The sequence below is a fragment of the Zootoca vivipara genome, chromosome 2, assembly GCF_965207765.1.
Source record: "Zootoca vivipara chromosome 2, rZooViv2.hap1.1, whole genome shotgun sequence".
Taxonomy (NCBI): Eukaryota; Metazoa; Chordata; class Lepidosauria; order Squamata; family Lacertidae; genus Zootoca; species Zootoca vivipara.
In genome coordinates, this window is record NC_142584.1 from 116,636,777 (window position 1) to 116,659,668 (window position 22,892).

The 22,892-nt window shown below is 47.5% G+C and overlaps 1 protein-coding gene across 1 annotated transcript; it reads left to right on the plus strand.

Moving 5' to 3' along the window:
• Window positions 1-1,672: 1,672 nt before the first annotated feature.
• On the plus strand, window positions 1,673-22,042 carry TAP2 (transporter 2, ATP binding cassette subfamily B member). The gene is made up of 12 exons (XM_035107454.3): window positions 1,673-1,752; window positions 4,251-4,760; window positions 6,450-6,564; window positions 7,246-7,376; window positions 9,066-9,271; window positions 11,528-11,725; window positions 13,333-13,461; window positions 15,512-15,700; window positions 16,471-16,644; window positions 18,411-18,570; window positions 19,137-19,273; window positions 20,335-22,042. The coding sequence occupies exons 2-12, from the start codon at window positions 4,262-4,264 to the stop codon at window positions 20,524-20,526; spliced, it is 2,130 nt and encodes a 709-aa protein (XP_034963345.3). The 5' UTR covers window positions 1,673-1,752; window positions 4,251-4,261; the 3' UTR covers window positions 20,527-22,042.
• The last annotated feature ends 850 nt before the right edge of the window (window positions 22,043-22,892 follow it).

Sequence of the window (22,892 nt, forward strand, 5' to 3'; positions counted from 1 at the left end):
TCAGGCATCCGCACAACATGAACAGTCCAACAAAGTTGATGTTGAAGAATCAATGCTTCAACACTGGCCTATAGAGCGAGATGAGTGCACAACCCCAGAGTCGTCCGCGACTGGACCAAACAGTCAGGGATACCTTTACTTTTACCTAATTTATTTATACCCCACCCATCTGGCTGGGTTTCCCCAGACACTGGGTGGCTCCCAACAGAATATTAAAAACACGATAAAACATCAAACATTACAAACTTCCCTAAACAGGGCTGCCTTCAGATGTCCTCTAAAAGTCTGGTAGTTGTTTTTTCTATTTGACATCTGGTGGGAGGGCGTTCCACAGGGCGGGTGCCACTACCGAGAAGGCCCTCTGCCTGGTTCCCTGTAGCTTTGCTTCTCGCAGTGAGGGAACTGCCAGAAGGCCCTCGGAGCTGAACCTCAGTGTCTGGTCTGAATGATGAGGGTGGATATGCTCCTTCAGGTATACTGGGCCAAGGACGTTTAGGGCTTTCAAGGTCAGCACCAACACTTTTAATTGTGCTCGGAAACGTACTGGGAGCCAATATAGGTATTTTAAGACCAGTGTTATATGTTCTCGACGGCCACTCCCAGTCACCAGTGTAGCTGCCGTATTCTGGATTAGTTAGTCACCTTCAAAGGTAGCCCCACGTAGAGCACATTGCATTAGTCCAAGCGGGAAATAACCATAACATGCCCCACTCTGGCGAGACAGTTTGCAGACAGTCTCAGCCTGTGTACTTGATGGAGCTGTTAGACAGCTTCCCTGGACGCAGAACTGACCCGTGCCTTCAATCCTCTGTTATACGCCCTCTCGCTGTCCGTCATGTGTGATTTAGCTGAGGTTCCTCCATCACAGGAGGTTGGACTAGATGACTCCTGGGGTCCCTTCCAATGCTACAATTCTATGTTTCCATATGCTCCCAACATTTTCCCAATGAAAACAGGGACATCTTATTACATAATGATGATAGTGATTTTATTATTTATACCCCACCCATCTGACTGGGTTGCCCCGGCCACTCTGGGCATCTTAACGCCATATAAAAAAATAACAAAACATTACATTACAAAACGTCTCTATACAGGGCTGCCTTCAGATGTCTTCTAAAGGCTTATCTCCTTGGCTCCGGGGTCAGATAACTCTGTACCCTCTGACATTTTTCTGATGAAAATAGGGGCGTCCTAAGGAAAAGCGGGACATTCTAGGATCAAATCAGAAACTGGAGCGGCTTCTGTAAATCCGGGACTGTCCATTGTGGCTGATAAAATCTAGCAGGGAGTTGATAGAGGTACATGATATGTATGAGACTCGTTTATAACTATTATATTTTGGGAATGATTCCTGTTATTCTGTAGCTCCATAGTTTTAGACTTCCTGGATGCCCCACACTCGTATTACAAAGTATCTGCGTCCTGTGCTATAAATCAAGCACTGTTGCGAGTTGTTCTCCAATGTATTTCGTATCAAAAAAATAAAATAAAAATGGGAGCGGCGCGAGCAAACGTTTTTTCTGAAAATGTGAGCCGGGGAGGGGGGGAGTTTGAGAACCGCTTTGGAGAGAGGTTTTATAAAGCAAAGAGCGCGGGCTCCCTCTGGTGGCCGAACCGGGGAATGCGGTCGCGTGGGCGGGGGGGAAGGGAAGCGGCTGGATTTCCCCTTTCGAAAGCGAAAGTGGGCGCCGGCTCGAGCCCCCGCGAGCGCAGAGGAGCTCATTTTCTCCCTGGGAGACCGGAGGGCAGGTAAGGAGGGCAGGGGAGAGGAAGGCCAGGGGGCTGTGGGGTGGGAGACCCAGGAAAGGGCATCAAGGGGTGGGGGGTGCATCAAGCGCGCGCGGGGGTGGGTGGTTTCAATGCAAAAAGGGGAGATGTTGCAAAAGAGGCTCTCGCTCAATGTTTGATTTCTTCTTGGGGCCGGGCGGAGCGGGTCGCTTAATGTAAAATAATTGGTTGTCCCCGAGGTCGGATCGGATCCGTGTCTTTCCATTTTAGCAGGGCTGGGACACACACAAACACACAATAAAAATTCGCCCCACAATAAATATTTCCCCACCTTTTAAAATCATCCCGTTTCAGTTTTATTTTCTGCTCGGAGATGAAAATAAAAATAATAACTGAATCCTGTTCCAGAAGGGGCGGTCCTGTCAGTCTCTTCGGAGCAAAATGCCCCAAACTAGAAAAGCCCCCCAGAATTAGAAAAGTGGGCTCTTATGGGTCTTGAAAGGTTTTTTATCACTTTCTGCGCAGTCTTGGGCAGTCTGACTCAGAGATAAGTCTCTATTGGAGAGTAAGCCCCCTTGATTTTAGTAGGGACTTCCTTCTGAGTAACGGGCCTCATGTGCACTATTTATTTAAGCAGTACTGTATAATATTGCTTTAAACCAGGCATAGGCAACGTTGGCTCTCTCGCCAGATTTTTTGGAACTACGACTCCTATGATCCCTAGCTAACAGGGTCAGTGGTCAGAGATCATGGGAGTTGTAGTTCCAAAACATCTGGAGAGCCAAGGTTGCCTATGCCTGCTTTAAACAGTCGTGTTCTCTCCCAAAGCCTCCTGGGAATTGTAGTTTCAGGCTGCAGAGAGTTGTTAGGAGCCTTCGAATCAATCCCTTTTCCCAGGGAACTGAAGTTCTGTGAAGTTCATGCTGTTTTAAATGTTAGGATTGCGCTGTAAGTGCCATAGGATAGCTTATGTCCGGCTCCTTCTTAAGCACAGTGCAATTTTTATTTTGCAAAGTGCTCAACAGCCATAGAATCATAGGGCTGGAAGGAACCATGAGGGTCATCTAGTCCAACCCCAATGCAGAAATCTTTTGCCCAACGTGGGATTCGAACCCACAACCGTGAGATTAAGAGTCTCATTCTCTACTGACTGAGCTATCCAGTAGCTGCTCTCGCGAGAACCCACCAAAGCCCCAGTAGGCTCCATTGAACACACTGGGAGTTGTTTCTGGGTGAACATAGATAGGAGTGTGCTACCGGTACTTGCTGGTGAGGTCACTGCCATGCCCACTTTACAGATGGGGAACTGAGACTGACAGAAAGTGTCTGGAGGGTGGGATTTTTGCCTGACATCCCTTCAGGCCAGGGATAAGGAACCTCAACCTGGTATCTTGGACTACAACTCCCATCATCCTCAGCCATTGTCCATGTGGGATGGCACTGATGGGTTTTGCGGTCCTGCCACCTTTGGGGGGAGTGTTGCATGGGGAAGTGGAACTCGGCTTTTATCATGATGATGATGATGATAATTTATTATTTATACTCCGCCCATCTGGCCAGGTCTCCCCAGCCACTCTGGGCGGCTCCCAACAGAATATTAAAAACCGATAAAACATCAAACATTAAAAACTTCCCTAAACAGGGCTGCCTTCAGATGTCTTCTAAAAGTCAGATAGTTGTTTATTTCCTTGACATCTGATGGGAAGACATCTTATTATAGTCGTACCTCAGAACTCAAACGGAATCCCGTTCCAGAAGTCCATTCGACTTCCGAAACCGTTCGACAACCAAGGTGCAGCTTCCAATTGGCTGCAGGAGCTTCCTGCAGCCAATCGGAAGCTGTGCCAGATATTCGGGTTCCAAAGAAAATTCGCAACCAAAATACTCACGTCTAGGTTTGCGGCGTTCAGGAGCCAAAACGTTTGACTGCCAAGGCATTTGTGATCCTAGGTACAACTGTGTTGTTGTTGTTGTTGTTGTTGTTGTTAAATTTATATCCCACCCATCTGGCTGGGTTTCCCAAGCCACTCTGGACAGCTTACAACATATATAAAAACAAAAACAAACCTCAAACATTAAAAACCCCCAAAATATCCTATATAAGCAACAAGCAGACCAATAAATAAATAAAACCCCAATAACAACAGCAACAATAATAACAATAATAAACAATTTACAGTTATACTCAAAATAACCGCCAACCCCAAGTAAACATTTAACCAACACCAACCCGACAAAAACAAAACAGAGGAACCAAAATTGGAACCTTTTAAAACATTTTAGCCAGTTGCCCCAACGCAAGAGTTGTTTCAGCAATGTCCCAGTGGCCTCCCAGGAGCCTCTTTTAGCTGCTCAAGGTGACTCTAGGCTCCACCTCCTAGGCCAGGTGGAAATGGGCCTTGCAGCAGGGAGAAGGTCTCCCTTCCAGCACTCTGGGCAGCAGCTGAGATTCTCCCTACACAAACTGTCTCTCACATTTCAGACTGTTAATTACACCTGGCAATTCCTTCTCTCCACAGACTCGGCCGCCATGATGCTGCCTGCCCCCTTGAAGCTGGCTATCCCTCTCATTCTGTGCGACATGGTCCTTCTTCCCTTGCTAGATCTTCAGCGATCTGCCTTTGCCTCTCTGGGGGTCCCTGCGGCCTGGCTGGAGGCGGCTCTGCGCCTGCTGGTTCTCTGTGGGGCACGGGGGTTCCTCTCCCTGGCCCGGCCCTCCCAGATGCCCCTCGCAGCCCTGGCAACTGTGAGCCTGCTGCAGCCCCTCTATCTCGCTGTGGGGCACTGGTTTGGAGACCCTCCTTTCCTGCTGTCATCAGCCCCTCGATCCTGGCTCCTGCTGGGCTATGGGGCGGTGGCTCTGGCCCACATCATCTGGGACGTCCTGGGGCAAAGGGAGGAGGAAGAGGAGGAGGAGGCGAAGAAGGGAGGAGAAGACAAGGCCACCCTCTGGAAACTGGTGAAGCTCTACCGCCCCGATGTGCCCTACCTCGCAGGGGCGTTTTCCTTCCTTACCATGGCTGTGCTTTGTGAGTAGGTTTGGTTTGGATGTGTGTGTGAGAGAGAAGTGGGAAGTGTTATTGGGGGGGGGGAGGGAGACTGTATATGGTACACCTCATTTCCACACAGGCTGTAAAAGCTTTATCACCAATGAAATGTAAATAATGGCCTTGAGAGGTCATAACTCAATAACAAAGACTGAATAGGGAAAGGAAATCATCTGGTTTGGGTTTGTAAATGAAGACTCTCCACTCAAAAGGTTCACACAAACAGGCAGAGGCTGGAAACTATCAGGGATAATGAAGGTTGGAAAGAAGAATGAAAGATTTAAATTACTATAACCTCGGTCGTCGTTATTTGATATACAGTGGAACCTAAGTTGTCGAATATAATCCGTTCCGGAAGATCGTTCGCCTTCTGAAAAAATGTTCAACAACCAAAGCGCAATGGGTGGTCGGAAAATTCAATTGAGAAAATTGAGAAACACTCAGCGGCCAAGGCGCATTCATAAACCGAGGTTCCACTGTGATTTTGTTTTATCTATATGCAGGAGTTGGTAAAGGAACAGCTGAGGGACGAGGAGTTTGCCGAAAAATGGATGTTAATTAGAGTAGGGCTGCCATACGTTAGGAATTTCTCGGACACAGCCAGGATTTGGCCAGGGCGGAAATCATTGGAATGTCCGGGAAAATGTGGATGTATGGCAACCCATGCAGGAAGTGTAGATTTTGGCAAAGTTCCTTATATAGTTTTTCGTGTAAAACTTACAAAAAGCTGAACAACTTTCTGCAATATGGAAACTCTAAATTAGAGATAGGTAAAGGTAAAGGTACCCCTGCCCGTTAGGTCCAGTTGTGAATGACTCTGGGGTTGCGATGCTCATCTTGCTTTACTGGCCGAGGGAGCCGGCGTACAGTTTCCAGATCATGTGGCCAGCATGACTAAGCCGCTTCTGGTGAACCAGAGTAGCGCATGGAAACACCGTTTACTTTCCCGCTGGAGCGGTACCTATTTATCTACTTGCATCTTGCAAACTGCTAGGTTGGCAGGAGCTGGGACCGAGCAACGGGAGCTCACCCTGTTGCGGGGATTTGAACCGCCAACCTTCCCAGCTCCTGCCAACCTAGCAGTTCGAAAGGACGTCAAAGTGCAAGTAGATAAATAGGAACCGCTACAGTGGGAAGGTAAACGGCGTTTCCGTGTGCTGCTCTGGTTTACCAGAAGCGGCTTTGTCATGCTGGCCACATGACCTGGAAGCTGTACGCCAGCTCCCTCAGCCAGTAAAGCAAGATGAGCGCCGCAACCCCAGAGTCGGTCATGACTGGACCTAATGGTCAGGGGTCCCTTTACCTTTACTAAGTTTACTTTGGTTTTGATGTGTTATAAATTTGAAGACGAATAAAAATTAATTGGTAAAAAGGAAATAAAAGTTACAAGGTTCCAAACTCAATTTCAGATTGAGCCATGTCCCCCATCTGAAATAATATTATATATTATATTATATTATTATTTCAGATGGGGAATATGCCTCCATCTGAAATTGAGTTTGGAACCTTCTAACATTAAACTATGGTCTTTTATAGTTCGGGGGGGGGGGGGCTCCCAAATCTTGGAGAAGCTCTGCTTGTCTGTGCAGGCAGGTGTTAACGGGGTGAAGGGACCCTTCTTGTGTTCCGAAGAGTACCCCCCCCCATCTTCAAAGCGCAAATTCTCTGCAGGTGAAACATTCATCCCCTACTACACGGGACGCTTGATTGACATCTTGGGCAGCAAGTATGACTCAGATGCCTTCTCCGCCGCCATCTTCCTCATGTGTCTGGCGTCGCTCGGAAGGTGGGTTTCTTCCTGACCACACCCCCTGCCCTGGCAAAAAACCAAAGGAGCCCTGGTTAGGCTTGGCTGGGGTATGTTCGGTTTTCTCATAATCTAGGGAGTTAAATTATTTCTTTGGAATTAAATTGAATTCAGAAATCAGTTTGGGGGGGTTGCTTGGAGAACTGCTTTCTACTGCAAAGGAAAGCCCCCACATTTCCAGAATGTGACTCTGAAATATACTCAGAGTTGAGAGTGAATTTCATGCTCTATATTTGGCTTGTAGTAGCAACAGAAGAAGAAGAGAAGAATGGCTCTTTCCCCAAAACGTCTGCTTATATACATTATTTACACAATGGGCTTTGTGTGATTGGCTACTTCAGGGCTGCACCTCTAGGCCAATCAGGTTGCGGATTGACTTCTGCCAGCAGCCTGATTGGCTGCTCCTGCAGGCCAATCAGGTTGCTGATTCACTTCCACCTGGAGCTGGATTTGGACGGCTCCTGCGGACCAATCAGACTGCTGCATTCTGGATCCTATTGTTCTAGGATTCAGCTCCGTACATAACAGACTCGAAAAGGTGATCACATTGGGGGGGGGGCACGAGCAGCTCCAAGGATGCCATTTCGATTCCTACCCTCCAGAGCAGGACTCACACATTCCCAGTTTCCTTTTGTAGAGCATTCTCCATTTCTGTTCCAGCTCTCTCTCTGCCGGCACCCGCGGGGGACTCTTCATGATGACCATCTCCCGGGCCATCATCCGGATCCGAAGTCGCCTCTTCTCTTCTCTCGTCCGGCAAGACCTGGCGTTCTTCCAGGAGGTGAAAACAGGTGAGGGCCCCCTATCTCCAAACCCAGGCCTGCCGTTCAGTCCAGCTCCCTGAGTGTTCTCTAGTGCACGTACAGAGCGCTTGTGGTGGTTCATCCTTGCAACACCCCTGTTATGATTGGGCCTTAAATATTCCCATTTTATGGGTGGCATAACTGAGGCTCCATGAGGAACGTCAAGATATGAGGCTTTCCAGGATTTGAACTTGGGCCTCCCAAGATCCTGCTCCGGCCACTCAAGCAGGCAATTCTGTTAATGTTTGTTTTTGCTGCCAACTTCAGAGGTAAGGAATATCCTGGTGCGCTCTGGATATTATGGGACCCCAACTCCCATCAGCCCCAGCCAGCATGCCCAGTGGGCAGGGATGATGGGAATTATAGCTCATCAACAGCGTCTTCTTTCCTTCATCTGATCATCAGAGGACTTTATGCATCCATCCATCGGTCGGTCTGTCCATCCCTCCATCTGCTTAACCACCAACTATTTCTCCTTTCCATCCTTTAATTAGAAAAGGGTTTTTCTTTTCACTTTCTCGTGAACAGAAAGGAATAGTCAGACCTCTGGTTAGACCTCACCTGGAGTCCTGTGTCCAGTTCTGGGCACCACAGTTCAAGAAGGATACTGACGAGCTGGAACGTGTCCAGAAGAGGGCAACCAAAATGGTCAAAGGCCTGGAAATGATGCCTTATGAGGAACGGCTTAGGGAGCTGGGTATGTTTAGCCTGGAGAAGAGAAGGTTAAGGGGTGATATGATAGCCATGTTCAAATATATAAAAGGATGTCATATAGAGGAGGGAGAAAGGTTGTTTTATGCTGCTCCAGAGAAGTGGACATGGAGCAATGGATTCAAACTAGAAGAAATAAGATTCCACCTAAACATTAGGAAGAACTTCCTGACAGTAAGAGCTATTCGGCAGTGGAATTTGCTGCCAAGAAGTGTGGTGGAGTCTCCTTCTTTGGAGGTCTTTAAGCAGAGGCTTGACAGCCGTATGTCAAGAATGCTTTGATGGTGTTTCCTGCTTGGCAGGGGGTTGGACTGGATGGCCCTTCTGGTCTCTTCCAACTCTATGATTCTATGATTCTAGTCACAACAATCAACAATAGAGAGAAAGAGGTGTTTCTTCCTGTCCTTGTAAGATGTTCTGTCTTTCTTTCCCCTAGTTGTTATCCATCTTGCCTCAGGTGGAGCTTTTTTAAAAAAATAATAATAATATTTTTTTATTAGAATGCACTTTTGATCCCGAAGAATTGATGCTTTTGAATTATGGTGCTGGAGGAGACTCTTGAGGGTCCCATGGACTGCAAGAAGATCAAACCTATCCATTCTGAAGGAAATCAGCCCTGAGTGCTCACTGGAAGGACAGATCGTGAAGCTGAGGCTCCAATACTTTGGCCACCTCATGAGAAGAGAAGACTCCCTGCAAAAGACCCTGATGTTGGGAAAGATTGAGGGCACAAGGAGAAGGGGATGACAGAGGATGAGATGGTTGGACAGTGTTCTCGAAGATACCAACATGAGTCTGACCAAACTGCGGGAGGCAGTGGAAGACAGGAGTGCCTGGCACGCTCTGGTCCATGGGGTCACGAAGAGTCCTAAACGACTAGACAGCAACAACAGCAATTTTTATTAGAATGTACTTTTGAGCCCTCCAGTTTCCGGGCTCTGATCAGCATCTCTTTTTACCCCACAGGAGACCTGACCTCCCGCCTCTCCAGAGACACCACCATGATGAGCCGCTGGGTGCCTCTCAACGCCAATATCTTCCTCCGCAGCCTGATCAAGGTCTTTGGGCTCTGTGCCTTCATGCTTGGCCTGTCGTGGCGCCTGACGTTGCTGACCCTCCTTGAGGTGCCAGTCATGCTGGCTGTCCAGAAGGTCTACGATGCCCGCTACAAGGTGAGGGGGCCCTTGAGAGCAGGCGGGGAAAGACCTGGGAGCTGCGAGTGCAAGAAACGAAAGGGGAGCTTCTTCCCGGGGATTGCTGTTCCCTGTTTTCTAAACCTTTTGAGAGATAGCGCCTCCCTGTGGACGAGAGGCAGGGTCCAGTCAGAGGGGTAACATCAATGCCACACATTTTAACAGTCAAGGCTTCCCCCAAAGAATCCTGGGAACTGTAGTTTGCTAAGTGCAATGAGAGTTGTTAGGAGGTCACTCACAGAGCTACAGCTCCCAGCACCTTTAACAAGCTACATATCCCATAATTCAGGGGTCCCCAGACTACGGTCCATGGGCCAGATGCAGCCCAATTGGCCTCCCAATCCGGTCCGCGACGACCCCCGCCACCCGCTCTTACGGCGCGCAGTGTGCTTCCAGATCGGAAAAAGCGCCGAAAATCGTTTGTGTGCATGCGTATGGGCCTCTCCCGACCCAGAAGAGGTCATTTCCGGTGCACTTCCGGGTCGGGGGAGGCCCATACGCATGCACACAAACTATTTTCGGCAATTTTTCGACCTGGAAGCGCGCCACCGCGCCAGTAAGTGTGTGTGCGCGCATGCGCACGGGCGCACACTCCCCTGCCCTCCGGCCCGAAGCCGGGTAAGTCTGGGGACCCCTGCTATAATTCTTTGGGGGAAGCCGTGACTGCTGTAAGGATGCTTTATAAATATATGGTGTGGGTGTGAGAAGTGGGAATAGATAGACATAACATTTTACAAGGACAGAAAGGAACACCACGGACATAATAACTGACACACAGGGAAGGAAGAAGGATATAGTTTGAATGCTTCACCTATGGGTTTATAAATCATTTACAGTGTGGTGTAGTGGTTAAGAGCGGTAGATTCGTAATCTGGGGAACCGGGTTCGTGTCTCTGCTCCTCCACATGCAGCTGCTGGGTGACCTTGGGCTAGTCACACTTCTCTGAAGTCTCTCAGCCCCACCCAGCTCACAGAGTATTTGTTGTGGGGGAGGAAGGGAAAGGAGATTGTTAGCCGCTTTGAGACTCCTTAGGGTAGTGATAAAGCGGGATATCAAACCCAGACTCTTCTTAATGTGTCAAGACGAGTGGATGTCATTAATATTGCAGTTGTTGAATAAGGGATTGTTATTTTAACTAGAGTGTAATTGAGATGGATAAGATTTTGGAACGCGGAAACAAAGTTAATAATCAAACCATCCCTTCTAGCACGGGGGAGGCCGCCTAAATTATATAATTTGGCAACTGAATGATTGGGATTAGTACTTGTATTATAATTTGGCAGTGTTATAATGAGGCAGCCACTGGATTATTGTAACTGAAAACTAATAAAAATTATTGTTTTAAAAAAGAGAAGTGATCTTCCCCAAGGAGCCTGTGTGTTTGCTTGTGAGGCCCGCTGTTATGACTTAAACTTTTGTTAAATTTATCTGTTTTCAGCATATTGCATATTTATACTGCTGCTTGGTTTTCATTTTTCTATGCTGCCTGGATGCTTTTTTACATGACAGGCAGTATATAAATATACAGTGGTACCTCAGGTTAAGAACTTAATTCGTTTCGGAGGTCTGTTTTTAACCTGAAACTTTTCTTAACCTGAGACACCACTTTAGCTAATGGGACCTCCCGCTGCCGCCGCACCGCCGGAACACAAATTCTGTTCTCATCCTGAAGCAAAGTTCTTAACCCGAGGTACTATTTCTGGGTTAGCAGAGTCTGTAACCTGAAGCGTCTGTAACCTGAAGTGTATGTAACCCGAGGCACCACTGTATTTCAATAAACGGAATGGAATGGAGTTATGGTCAATTTGCTATTTTATACGCAAGCTGGTCTCTTTGGATTTGGTAATGCTGTGGACCAGAGATAAGGAGCCTGGTGACTTCTGGAGACTGTTGGACTACAACTCCCATCAGCCCCAACTAGCAGGACCAATGGTCAGGGATGCTGGGAGTTGTAGTCTGTTGACCCTGTTGTCAATCAGTCATGTTAAGGTAAGCTAACGCACACACCCCTAAAGGAATCATGGGAACTGTAGTTTGTTAGGGGTGAAGGATAAACTACAGTTCCCAATGTTCTTTCGAGGGGGGGGGTGGCTTTGAACATTCTTTAAAGGAACGGTATGCACGTAGCTTGAAGCAATGGTATCTTGCAGCCAAACCCAGGAGTCTGCCCCCCTCTGGCGTTTAGCGCAGGCTCCTAAACTCTCCCCTTTGCCCCCCTCTTTTGCTTTCTCCAGGTTCTTCTGCAGGCGATCCAGGACTCCCTGGCACGTTCTGGGGAGGTGGTGCGAGAAACAGTCTCCTCCATTGAGACGGTCCGCAGTTTTGCCACCGAGGAGGAGGAGTCTGAGCGCTACAACGCTGCCTTGGCAGAGACCCACCGGCTCAAGGATCAGAGAGATTGGGAGAGGGCTGTCTACTTGCTCCTCAGACGGGTGAGACCTTGGGGTCTGGTGTTGGGGAGGTCCAAAAGGGGACAAGCATCCTCCCAAGTAGAGGTGTGGCAGCAGCTTTCTGGAAACGGAACCCCTTTCTTTGGTTCTTCCATTTTTCCAATCATCTTGACATCCCTGGTCAAGGTCACTGTTTCCCATTGGAATATCAAGCGTCAGTGTCTTGCGGTGTCTTCATATTGGCCAGTTTTTATGGATATACAGTGGTACCTTGGGTTAATAACTTAATTCGTTCTGGAGGTCTGTTCTTAACCTGAAACAGTTGTTAACCTGAGGTACCACTTTAGCTAATGGGGCCTCCCGCTGCCGCCGTGCGATATCTGTTCTCATCCTGCTTCCTACAATCCCTCTTCATATACCTACCAGTGGGATAAATCAGGCTGGCAGGTGAAAGGGCCTTTCTGCTGGTGACCCCACAGATGTGGAACGCTCTTCTAGGTGGGGGTGGCACATGGCCCCCTTTCTTTGAGACCATTAAGTGCACTCTGAAGACCTCACTGCTCTGTGCTGTTTTTCCTTTAAAAACTGAGCATTGCTTGTCAAAAGGCCTTCAGCGGGTTGGGCAGTGCGGTCCTCTTTCATAGCCAAACTGGAAGATCCAAAAGAGAAAAAAGAGGATGGGGGAAATCACACAAGAACTTTCCAAAAGGATACAGGGCCTATTTAATTCTGATTTAAACTGGGTGCATCTTTGACTACTGGGGAACCTGGGAGGGAGGGAAGAATCTGTCAATGTCAGTTCTCCTGGTTTTCATTCCCCCCCCCCCCAATCTTCAATTCATTTCTTCACATTTGTTGTTGTTGTTTAGTCGTTTAGTCGTGTCCGACTCTTCGTGACCCCATGGACCAGAGCACGCCAGGCACTCCTGTCTTGCACTGCCTCCCGCAGTTTGGTCAAACTCATGTTTGTAGCTTCGAGAACACTGTCCAACCATCTCGTCCTCTGTCGTCCCCTTCTCCTAGTGCCCTCAATCTTTCCCAACATCGGGGTCTTTTCCAGGGAGTCTTCTCTTCTCATGAGGTGGCCAAAGTATTGGAGCCTCAGCTTCACGATCTGTCCTTCCAGGGAGCACTCAGGGCTGATTTCCTTAAGAATGGATAGGTTTGATCTTCTTGCAGTCCATGGGACTCTCAAGAGTCTCCTCCAGCACCATAATTCAAAAGCATCAATTCTTTGGCGATCAGCCTTCTTTATGGTCCAGCTCTCACTTCCATACATCACTGTTTGTGAGTTTTCTTTTTAGAAACGCACATGAGAATTCTTCAGCATTTTAGAGTGGCTTTCTCCTAATAAACATGTGCAGTTTCGAGTAACGGGCACATTTCTGCAAGCATTCCCTCCCAATACACATTACTTAGCTGGAGCAGGGCATTGCCAAGTTTGGAGAAGTGTAAATTTCAAAGTCTGCCTGTCTAGGTTTGTGTCTTGTTTCGGGAAAGTGCAGATTTGATTGATTCTCTTTTAGAGGCCAACTGAATTGAATTTCATCCTCAGAGGGGGAAAGGGGTGACCAGAACAGCCAAGCCATGAAATGCCTGCTAGGGAGGCTGTCAATCCTCAACCTCTCCCCCCAAATTTCTCTCTCTAGCTCATGCAGCTGGGTCTGAAACTGATCATGCTTCACTCTGGGTACCAGCAAATCCGTTCTGGCCTCATGACCCAAGGGAACTTGTTCTCCTTCATCCTCTACCAGATGGACTTCGGGGACCACGTACAGGTGGGTGGAAATCCGCAGCGGGAGGCTGCAACAGCGCTGGCATTCCAGCTATTCCACAATTAGAGTCACGCTTTCAGCTTTTTAAATGGGTGCAATGCTCCTGCCCTTCCCTTCAAACTTCACATACCAGGTCCATCTGCTGCTTCTCCATCCTTCAGGGAGTTTTAACAGGGAGAAATGTAAAGTACTACACTTGGGCAAAAAAAATGAAAGGCACAAATACAGGATGGGTGACACCTGGCTTGAGAGCAGTACATGTGAAAAGGATCTAGGAGTCCTGGTAGACCACAAACTTGACATGAGTCAACAGTGTGATGCAGCAGCTAAAAAAGCCAATGCAATTCTGGGCTGCATCAATAGGAGTATAGCGTCTAGATCAGGCATCCCCAAACTTCGGCCCTCCAGATGTTTGGGACTACAATTCCCATCTTCCCTGACCACTGGTCCTGTTAGCTAGGGATCATGGGAGTTGTAGGCCAAAACATCTGGAGGGCCGCAGTTTGGGGATGCCTGGTCTAGATAAAGGGAAGTAATAGCACCACTGTATTCTGCTCTGGTCAGACCTCATCTGGAGTACTGTGTCCAGTTCTGGGCACCACAGTTCAAGAAGGATACTGACAAGCTGGAACGTGTCCAGAGGAGGGCAACCAAAATGGTCAAAGGCCTTGAAACAATGCCTTATGAGGAACGGCTTAGGAAGTTGGGTATGTTTAGCCTGGAGAAGAGAAGGTTAAGGGGTGATATGATAGCCATGTTCAAATATATAAAAGGATGTCACATAGAGGAGGGAGAAAGGTTGTTTTCTGTTGCTCCAGAGAAGCGGACATGGAGCAATGGATTCAAACTACAAGAAAGAAGATTCCACCTACCGGTAAACATTAGGAAGAACTTCCTGACAGTAAGAGCTGTTCGGCGGTGGAATTTGCTACCAAGGAGTGTGGTGGAGTCTCCTTCTTTGGAGGTCTTTAAGCAGAGGCTTGACAGCCATCTATGCTTTGATGGTGTTTCCTCCTTGGCAGGGGGTTGGACTGGGTGGCCCTTGTGGTCTCTTCCAGCTCTATGATTCTATGATTCTATGCCTTATATTGAGTCAGACCACTGGTCCATTTGGGTCAGCATTGTTTACACCCATGGTTCCCAACATGGGGCACACACCCCACAGAGGAGGCAATTTGATTGGGGGGGCAATTCGAGAATGAGTTATTAACAGTTAATGGCCTGTTAGGCTTCCTCCATATGAATAGGAGTTTACTTTCTGAATAAGAATAATTATATGTCACAGGAGGAGGGGGGGCAGCAGGATTTTAGAGATGCTTAGGTGGGTCATGGCCAAAAAACGGTTTGCAACCACTGCTCTAAGTCCTCGTCTTTGTCTTTCTATGGGGCTGAAAAGCATTCCCCAAGCAACACCCTCTGGGAACGACCATCCAAGTAGGACTGGAACCACCCACCTCCAGTTCAGAGAGTCACTCCAGAAGGATACCATGGTTGATGGTATTAAAAGCCCCTGAGATGTCGAGAACAATGAACAGGGACGCATTTCCCTGTGTCTCTCTTTTGACAGAGGTCATCATACAGGGCAACCAAAGCAGTGGTCTGGATCTGGATTTGGAAATTCAGTTTCTTCCAAAAAGTGCCTGGATCTTGTCTGCGACCACTCGCTCCACAATCTTGCCCAGGAAAGGGAGATTAGGAACTGGCTGGTAGTTAAGTTTTCTGAATCCAGGGAAGGTTTCTAAAGGAGTTGTTTTACCACTGCCTCCCTAAATGGGTGTGATGCTCTTGCCCATCCCTTCATCCTCCACATACCAGGTCCATTTGCTTCTTCTCCATTCTTCAGGGAGCTGCCTTATATTGAGTCAGATCATTGGGCTATTTGGTTCAGCATTGTATACACTAACCAGCAGCGGCTCTGTGGGGTTGCTGCCTCGGGTGGCAAAATGTCTTGAGCTGCCGACAACTCCCATTCTGGGTTTGAAGGGTGGGAATATGGAATAAGTTTAGCATATTGACAAACCTCTGCGTCTTGCTCTTCTTTCGCCCCTCACAGACCCTGATGTACATATACGGAGATGCGCTCAGCAATGTGGGAGCTGCAGAAAAAGTGTTTGACTACCTGCACCGGGAACCGTCCATTCGCAATGAGGGAACGCTGGCCCCGGACTTCCTCCAAGGCCACGTCTCCTTCAGAAACGTCTCCTTCTGCTATCCTTCCCGCCCTGATGTTCAGGTTTTAAAGGTACATGGCCAAGAATCTGGTCACCTGAGGATGTTGGAGCAGAGAATCTTGGCTCAGTGGTGCTGTGAGGCAGTTTGAGATTCTGGTCTTCATGGCCTTATGGGGAGTCCTGTCTCTTTAAATGGGACTGGCCTCAAAATTTTGACCGACCTCAAAATGCAGTGGGCCAACCCTTCTTAAACTCCATTTGCACCAAATGTTCAAAACAACATCATACCACTTTAAACAGTCCTGGCTCATCCCAAAGCATCCTGGGAACTGTAGTTCCACAGGTGAATGAAGTTTAAAAGTACCTTCAGCTTCATTCGCTCTGAACTGAGAACAAGGGGATATAGATTTCTCTCTTCCTTCCCTGCCATTCTTTATTGAAACCAGCCTTATAAATAATCCTACAAATGCTCCTAGGATATATTTTGCCTCTTACTCATCTGCAAAGAGGTTCTGTACCTTGTGTTTCCCTCCTGAGAGAGCCAGTGTGGTGTAGCGGTAGACTCCTAATCTGGGGAACCGGGTTCGTGTCTCAGCTCCTCCACATGCAGCTGCTGGGTGACCTTGGGCTAGTCACACTTCTTTGAAGTCTCTCAGCCCCCCTCACCTCACAGAGTGTTTGTTGTGGGGGAGGAAGGGAAAGGAGAATGTTATCCGCTTTGAGACTCCTTTGGGTAGTGATAAAGCGAGATATCAAATCCAAGCTCTTCTCTTCTTCTTCCTGGCTCCAGAGGAGGGGAATCACAGCCCTGTGTTTTTCTCCTTCCCTTGCTCCTGTGCAGAATGTCTCCTTTGAGCTCCATCCCAGGGAGGTGGTGGCGCTTGTGGGTCTGAACGGAAGTGGAAAGAGCACCTGCGTGGCATTGCTGGAGCGCTTCTATGAGCCCCAGTCTGGGGAGATCCTGCTGGACGGGGTCCCGATCCAGGATTATGAGCACAAGTACCTGCACAGCAAGGTGAGCCAGGGGGGCCACGGAGTGTGGCTGAGATCAAACGCCTGTTTCCTCTTCATTATTTATTATTTATTGAATTTATTGAATTTATATACCGCCGTGTACCCTCAGGTCTCAGGGTGGTTTACAGAATAAAATCATAATATAAAACCACAAAATCCATAATCCATTCTTCCTTATGGAATATTCAGAAATTGCAAAACTTACCGGAAGAATAAGAAATCAAGATGACAAAACTTTTTATAAAAGAGTGGGAATGGTTTATTGAGTATTTACAGATAAATTGTAAACAGATAAAAACAGTGACAGGATTATTGTAATAACCTGCAGCTACATAAGAGTATATATTTAAAGAAGATAAATAAATAAGTTGTTAATTTGGATAGGCAGAAGATATTAAAAATAAATTTAAGGAGCCACAGGAAGAGGGGGAAGGAAGTCAAGTTTTAAAATGTCAAAATAATTGTAAAATCAGTGAAATGTATATATCTGAAAAGTATAAATGTTTTTTTAAAAAATCCATAATCCAAATAAAAACAACAATAGCCCAATAACCCCCCCAAAAAACCCTACATTTTAAAAGGGCATAGGCTCCCAAATTTATCTCACGAGTTGTATATACCACTTATTTGTAATAAAACCTCAAAGTGTTAACAAGAAGAAACAAACAATTTAAAAAGTTGAAAACAACTATTTACAGCATTGAAAAATAATTAAAATCAGCAATAAGCTAAACAAACAAAACCCAGATTGAAACGCTTGTTAGTGTTCCCCAAATTTCGATAGGGTTGCCTGAACATACATGTTTTAGCAGGCACTGAAAAGAATACAGCAAATGCGCCTGCCTGATGTCAATTGGCAGGGAGTTCCAAAGGATTTTTGGGATGTTAGAGAGTAGTCAGTACCAAGGGAATGGCGGTTCTGTTTTTCGCAAAACAGGAAGCATATTTTGTAAAACAGGAAATGACAGGGTGTGGCTGAGCACTGGAGAGGAAATGTGGGTTGCAAAAGGCCATGCCCACCAAATTTTCGTGATAAACAAACACATCCCAGCCTGGTACTTAAGCTGTAAATTGTGATTTTCTTCCAGGGGAGGGTGACTGGAGATGAGTTCCCACAAGGAGATGCTTGCAAGGAATAATTGCGGCTCTTGAGCCTTGAGAAGGGATGGTTCAGAGGGGATATGAGAGCCTTCTTCAAATCTTTGAAGGGACCTGCCCCTTCCTGTTCTCTGTTTCTCATCTTTCCAACTTTAATTTAGTTCTGTACATTAATGCAGCCATTTGTGGGTTTTGCTTTTAAAAATCTGCATGAAAATTTCAGTGCAAATTTCTCCTAATAAACTTGTTATTGTCTGCAACTTTTACTAATTCACACATTTTTGCAAGCAATTTCTCCTAATATAAAGCATTCTTCTTGTAGGCCAGGCATCCCCAAACTTCGGCCCTCCAGATGTTTTGGACTACAATTCCCATCTTCCCCGACCACTGGGCCTGTTAGCTTGGGATCATGGGAGTTGTAGGCCAAAACATCTGGAGGGCCGCAGTTTGGGGGTGCCTGTTGTAGGCTGTTTTCACTAACCTCTTCATTTTTGAAATGTTTTGGGTTTGAAAACAGGGCTGCAAAATTCAGAGAATTGTGAATGTTGAAGGTTCGCCTGCGTTTCGGTTCTTAGATTGTTTGAGAAGGCGCAAATATGGTAGGGTCCGCTTTAAATGCAAACTGAATCCAATTTTCCCCCTAGTCGTCACACTTCATTCTGCTTGCAGGTGGCGCTGGTGGGACAGGAACCGGTCCTTTTCTCTGGGTCCATATGGGACAATATCGCCTATGGGGTGCAGGATTGCAGCCAGGAAGAGGTGGCGGCTGCGACAAGAGAAGCCAACGCCTTGGCCTTCATCAATGAGCTGGAAGGAGGGTTTGCTGCAGGTGGGTGAAACCTCTTTCCTCCCATCTCCTTTCATCTTTGCAAAACTCCACTCTCCTTCCAGAAAAGGCCTGATTCTTACCCTCTCTTCTCCCCACTGAGATAACATGAATTTCTGTGTCCCACTAAATTCCTCCAGGAGAATTGGTGGGGCTCCAGTCTCTTCTGAAGAGTGAGAAGTCCAGACTCTGAGCCTCAGCTCCTGTTGTCACTGTGCCCGAACCTCCACCCAACTGCTCACTCCATCCTGTTTAGGGAAGCTTTTAATGTTTGATGGATCTCTGTATTTTAATGTTTGATGGATTTCTGTATTTTAGAATTTCTGTTTTGTTGGAAGCCGCCCAGAGTGGTTGGGGGAACCCGGCCAGATGGGCGGGGTATAAATAATAAATTATTATTATTATTATTATTATCCCACCAAATGAACCCAGGAGTTCAGGATCCTAATTTACATGAGATTCACCTTTGCACACCTGTGACCACTCCCACTCCTCTGGCAAACAGGCTTTATTTAGGTTGGCAGTTTTTTCCTCTTCCCACCCTGTCTCTCGTTCCTGCCTCCCTGCAGATGTCGGGGAGAAGGGAGGCCAGCTGTCCGTGGGGCAGAAGCAGCGCCTGGCCATCGCCCGGGCCCTGATCCGGAACCCCAAGGTCTTGGTGCTGGATGAGGCCACAAGTGCTCTGGATGTGGAGAGCGAAGCTGCTGTGAGTGTCGTGTGGAGAGGAATTGTGGGACTTGGTTAACGTGAGAAGGGTTAGCCCTGAGGGGGTGTGGTGGTTTTATATTATTGTAGGGACACGGGTGGCGGAGTGGTCAAAACCACTGAGCCTCTTGCGCTTGCCGATCAGAAGGTTGGCAGTTCGAATCCCCGCAACGGGGTGCGCTCCTGTTGCTGTCCCAGCTCCTGCCAACCCAGCAGTTCGAAAGCACGCCAGTGAAAGTAGATAAATAGGTACCGCTGCGGCAGGAAGGTAAACGGTGTTTCCGTGCGCTCTGGTTTCCATCACGGTGTTCCGTTGCGCCAGAAGCGGTTTAGTCCTGCTGGCCACATGACCCGGGAAGCTGTCTGTGGACAAACGCCAGTTCCCTCGGCCTGAAGCGAGATGAGCGCCACAACCCCATAGTCACCTTTGACTAAACTTAACCATCCAGGGGTTCTTTACCTTTACCTATATTATTGTTATTTATAATATTAATAAAGGGACTTGCATTTTCCAGTGCCAGACAGCTTTTAGACCTTATCCTTTCAGTTTTCCCCATCATTATTTATCCAGTTTGGCCTACCTAAGGATGCCAAATTTTATCTATCCTGGACTGCATGCTATTCTGCCACCCAAATGCTGGGCTACCTAACATGAGCAGGATGATAATAATAATAATTAATAATAATAATAATAATAATAATAATAATAATTTGGAGCACTCCATGCTCTATATCCTTGTATGGGAAAACACAGGAAGATCCATAATGCTTACAAACATCTCTCAATCTCTGTATTTCTCTGACTCGTTCTCTTTCACACGCACACACACAGAGCCAGTGGTTAGTGTGTTAGACTGGGACCCGGGTTCAAATCTCCACTCAGCCTTGAAGCTCACTGCGTGACCTTGAGCCCATCCCTGCCTCTCAGCCTAACCTACCTCGCAGGGTTGTGAGGAAGAGCCCCATATACGTCACCTTGAGCTTCTTGGAGGAGGGCTGGGATATCAATCTAATAAATAAATAAAATAAATCTAATACGGGGTTTTTGGCTTCTTCTCCTAGATCCAGCAGTCACTGATGAACGGCCAGGCCAGGGCGGTGCTGGTGATTGCTCACCGGATGCAGACGGTGGAAAACGCAAACAGGATCGTTGTCCTGGAGGGTGGGGAGGTTGTGGAGGAGGGGACTCACTCTGAGCTGATGAGCCGGAGGGGCCCCTATTACCGCCTGGTGCAAAGGAGCCAGGCTGAATAACTTCCGGACAGGAGGGGGCAGGGGCAGCAGTAACTTCATCCTCTGGGCTGAGTGGTCTTCTGGGTGCAGAATGCCATGGTGAGACTCCTTACAGGGTCCTCGCAGCGGGATCACATTCATCCGGTGCTTTACCAGCTGCACTGGCTCCCGGTGGAGTACAGGATCAGGTTTAAGGTGCTGGTTTTAACCTTTAAAGCCCTATGTGGCCTAAGACCCTCGTACCTACAGCACCGCCTCTTCTGGTATGCCCCACGGAGGACCTTACGGTCTGCAAATAATACACCCTGAAGATCCCAGGCCCCAGGGAGATTATACTGGCCTCGACCAGAGCCAGGGCCTTTTTGGCCGTGGCCCCAGCCTGGTGGAATGCTCTCTCACAAGAGACCTGGCCCCTGCGAGATTTGACATCTTTCCGCAGGTCCTGCAAGACGGAACTGTTCCACCAGGCCTTTGGTCTGGTTTCAGTCTGATTCTTTTATTTCTGTATAAGAACAAGCATTAAAGAGGCCTCCTAGCTGGACTGCCATCTGTCCAGATTTTAATTTGCTCTGAACTAATTTTAAGATGCATTTTAATTAATTGATTGCGTGTTTTTATGTTCTTGTGTTCTTTGTATACTGTGTTAGTTTTATGATGTTAGCCGCCTTGAGCCCAGCTCCAGCTGGGGTACAAATAAAATAATAATAATAATAATTATTATTATTATTATTATTATTATCCCCCTCTCGAGGTGGTAATGTGTGTGGCATAACTTCGTTTAGAAGAGGTGGGACCTTGGGCCACAGCCCCCAAGTCCTGCCATGATGGGGCTACTAGGAGCCTCACCTAATTGGCTGATCCTTTCTGAGTGCAAAGTCTGGCTTAGCAAGAAAAGCGGGTGTGTGCCCCACTTCAGAGCGCAGTGAAGGGGGGTGCGAAAGGACTGTGTAGCACCCCTTGGAATCACTAGGCAGCTGTTAAATAGCAGGCAATTTGGAGTATCAGAAGCCAGTTTGTGAGCATTGGAGAGGAGGGAGGCATTTTTAAAATCTGAGAATACAGCTCAAGAAATGCATGTTTCTTAAGGTTAGCCTTTTGATGAAAAGTAACGAAGAATCCTGTGATATATTTTTTTAAAAAAACTGACTTCTAAGGAATTCACTTAATTTGGACATTTGCTACGGTAGAACTTAAGCTGTGACTTTGAAAGTCTTGTCCCCAAACTCCCGTTTTTGAAGCCTCCCCCCCCCCAAAAAACCCCATTCTTTCCAACCAGCCTTCTACTCAGGAGTAATCCCTACTGAGTTCAATAGGGCTTACTGCCAGGTAAGTGGATGGAGGATTTCATCTTGAGTTGCTTAAATATGGAGTCTGACTTCTTTTCCAATCCTGCCTCTTGGGTCTCACATGTCTTAGGTGTTTCTGAGTATGTTGCAAAAAAAAAATTATGGCACTTTTGGTCTCTTGCTGTCGATTGTCCAGGACTGTGATGGCATGAAAGTGGCGTTGTGTAAAATAAAATGTGTGTGTGTGACAACTCTTTGAAGTCTGAAATTTTGTGTCTGATGGGGGTTGCAGAATGGTGCTTCTGCTAGGGCAGTGATGGCCAAACTCGACCCTCCAGCTGTTTTGGAACTACAATTCCCACCATCCCTGAACACTGGTCCTGTTAGCTAGGGAAGATGGGAGTTGTAGTCCAAAAAACAGCTGGAGGGCCAAGTTTGGCCATCACTGCGTATAGGGTATGCAAACACAAGACCCTGCTGGAGGCTGCTGGATCAGGCCAAAGGGGAGCCTCTCTAGTCCAGGGCTGGATCTACACAGGGTCTGGGTGCTTGTGGGCTGCCAAGTTTCCTCAGCAAGAGATCTTGCTTTCAAGGGGAGAACAGGAGAAGCTGCCTTGTACAGAGTGAGGCCATCTAGCTCAGAGTTGTCCACTGACTGGCAGAGGCTCTCCAGGGTTTCAGGCAGGAAACCTCATCTCAGCCCTACCTGGAGACACCCAAGATGGAACTCTGGACCTTTAGCTACAACAAAATTATCAAGAGACGAAATCAATTCATTCACTTTCTGGAGACGTTAACCCAGGCATTGGATAGCTGACAGGTGCTGTCTAGGGCTGGGTGATATATCAATATTGTCTGAAAACCAGATTGAAGTCCGTATCATATCAGTTTCATAAATTTTGGCCATAACAGCCTCGGCTCAGTATACCTGAAGGAGCATCTCCACCTCCATCGTTCTGCCTGGACACTGAGGTCCAGTGCCGAGGGCCTTCTGGTGGTTCCCTCACTACGAGAAGTGAGGCTACAGGTAACCAGGCAAAGGGCCTTCTTGGTAGTGGTGCCCACCCTGTGGCACGCCCTCCCATCAAATGCCAAGGAAAT

Bases quoted from the DNA above. Each gene is read 5' to 3' on its own strand.
- TAP2 (XM_035107454.3), top strand. From the start codon at position 4,262: ATGATGCTGCCTGCCCCCTTGAAGCTGGCTATCCCTCTCATTCTGTGC. The intron at 6,565-7,245 runs GTGGGTTTCTTC...TTTCTGTTCCAG, and splicing joins TGTCTGGCGTCGCTCGGAAG to CTCTCTCTCTGCCGGCACCC. The intron at 16,645-18,410 runs GTGAGCCAGGGG...TTCTGCTTGCAG, and splicing joins ACAAGTACCTGCACAGCAAG to GTGGCGCTGGTGGGACAGGA.